Source organism: Larimichthys crocea, unplaced genomic scaffold (genome assembly GCF_000972845.2).
Source record: "Larimichthys crocea isolate SSNF unplaced genomic scaffold, L_crocea_2.0 scaffold39762, whole genome shotgun sequence".
NCBI lineage: Eukaryota > Metazoa > Chordata > Actinopteri > Sciaenidae > Larimichthys > Larimichthys crocea.
Genome location: NW_020855188.1, coordinates 1 through 1,433, shown reverse-complemented (window position 1 = coordinate 1,433; position 1,433 = coordinate 1). Strand labels below are relative to the sequence as shown.

The 1,433-nt window shown below is 49.7% G+C and overlaps 1 protein-coding gene across 1 annotated transcript; it reads right to left on the bottom strand.

Annotated features, from left to right (window-relative positions):
- Positions 1 to 77: 77 nt before the first annotated feature.
- LOC113745061 (uncharacterized) lies at positions 78 to 1,421 on the bottom strand. The gene is made up of 3 exons (XM_027276507.1): positions 1,200 to 1,421; positions 526 to 828; positions 78 to 424 (listed from the first exon to the last, which is right to left on the bottom strand). Exons 1-3 carry the CDS (start codon positions 1,337 to 1,339, stop codon positions 151 to 153), a joined length of 717 nt encoding a protein of 238 aa, XP_027132308.1. The 5' UTR covers positions 1,340 to 1,421; the 3' UTR covers positions 78 to 150.
- Positions 1,422 to 1,433: the final 12 nt, after the last annotated feature.

Below are 1,433 nucleotides of genomic sequence, written 5' to 3'. Positions count from 1 at the left end.
ACATACAGGTTCATTCATGACAGTGATATTAATATTTCTTTAGATGTGTGTCCTCTCAGCTCATTAAACTCCACCTAGACGAGAGCAGACAGTGCATCAAATACATTAGCTGAGCTGAGACATGAACTCTTGCATGTTGAGGTTTGACACTCACTCCAGGACTTGGACTTTGTGCAGATGTGTGATGAGCGTGAGCAGCAGCTGGTCAGTGAGCTCACAGTGACTCAGGTCCAGCTCTGTCAGCACTTCAGAGAAGTCCAGCATCTGGGCCAAACCTGCACAGGTCCTCTGATCCAGTGTGGTGTGACTGAGGTCCAGCTCTCCACCCAGGGCTCTACACAGGGACACTGCCCGTCTCACTGTGTCCCTCTCACTGCTCACAGGAACCAGGGACACCAGCTGGAGGAGGACAGCTTTACCGGCTCTAAACAGGAGAATCAGAGCACACACAGATTGTTACGAAGCATGAACATGGATGAAAACCAGCTTCTTCTCTGGTGTGTGTCACTTTGTGGTCTCTCTAACCTGAGGCGGACTCCGTCTAGGACAGGAAGCAGCAGGTCCAGCCCGCTGTCCTCCACCTCACAGTCCTGCAGGTCCAGCTGTGTTTTCCTGCTGCTGCGTCTCAGGATGGTGGAGACGGCCCTGCAGTCCTCAGCAGTCAGACTGAGAGTCTCACTCTGACCCTCCTGTGACAGCTCCACATGGGACGAGCAGGACAGGTCCAGTCTGTGCTGCACGGCCCTGAGCAGGTCGACAGCTGCCCCCTGCTGGACCTCAGAGGCAGCACAGCAGTGGACGAACCTCAGCAGCAGGTTCCTGTCAACACTGGGAGGAAAAGATAAAATAATAAATGAAGAATATAAACACATAGTTCCAAAGATCAGTTACAGATATGATGAGTAGATTCACAAACATCCCAAATAAATCCATTAAAGGATTTCATTGGTCAAGCAGTCTGACGGTCAGAGAGGTTGGAAACAAACAAAGACATTTTGTAAACACACTTCCTGCTTCAGACTTGTTGGAGTTATGCACGTACAGTTTACAGGATCATTTCTGAGGCCAAAATAAAGTCGGTTTGTTTCCAACATGTCTGATCTCAGCTGTTAGTTATTATTGGAGAGGTGCTGCACATCCTGTGTGCTGGAGAGGACTGACACAGGCACAGCACTGAGAGACGAGCACTAATGTCTGACCTGAGCTGAGAAACTTTGTCCAGTGTGAAGAGGATGGACTCTGTTTCCCCTGCTGGTATGGAGGTCCACAGGAGGTTCAGTCTGACTCTGTCACTGTGTTTGAGAGTGAAGATCAGAGCAGCACAGTCCTCAGAGTCCATCTCTCTGCAGGTCAGGCTGATCACATGATCCAGTGACCTCAGTAAACCGGGTATAATGAGACTGTCACAAGCTTTATAGATCTCTCTGATGACA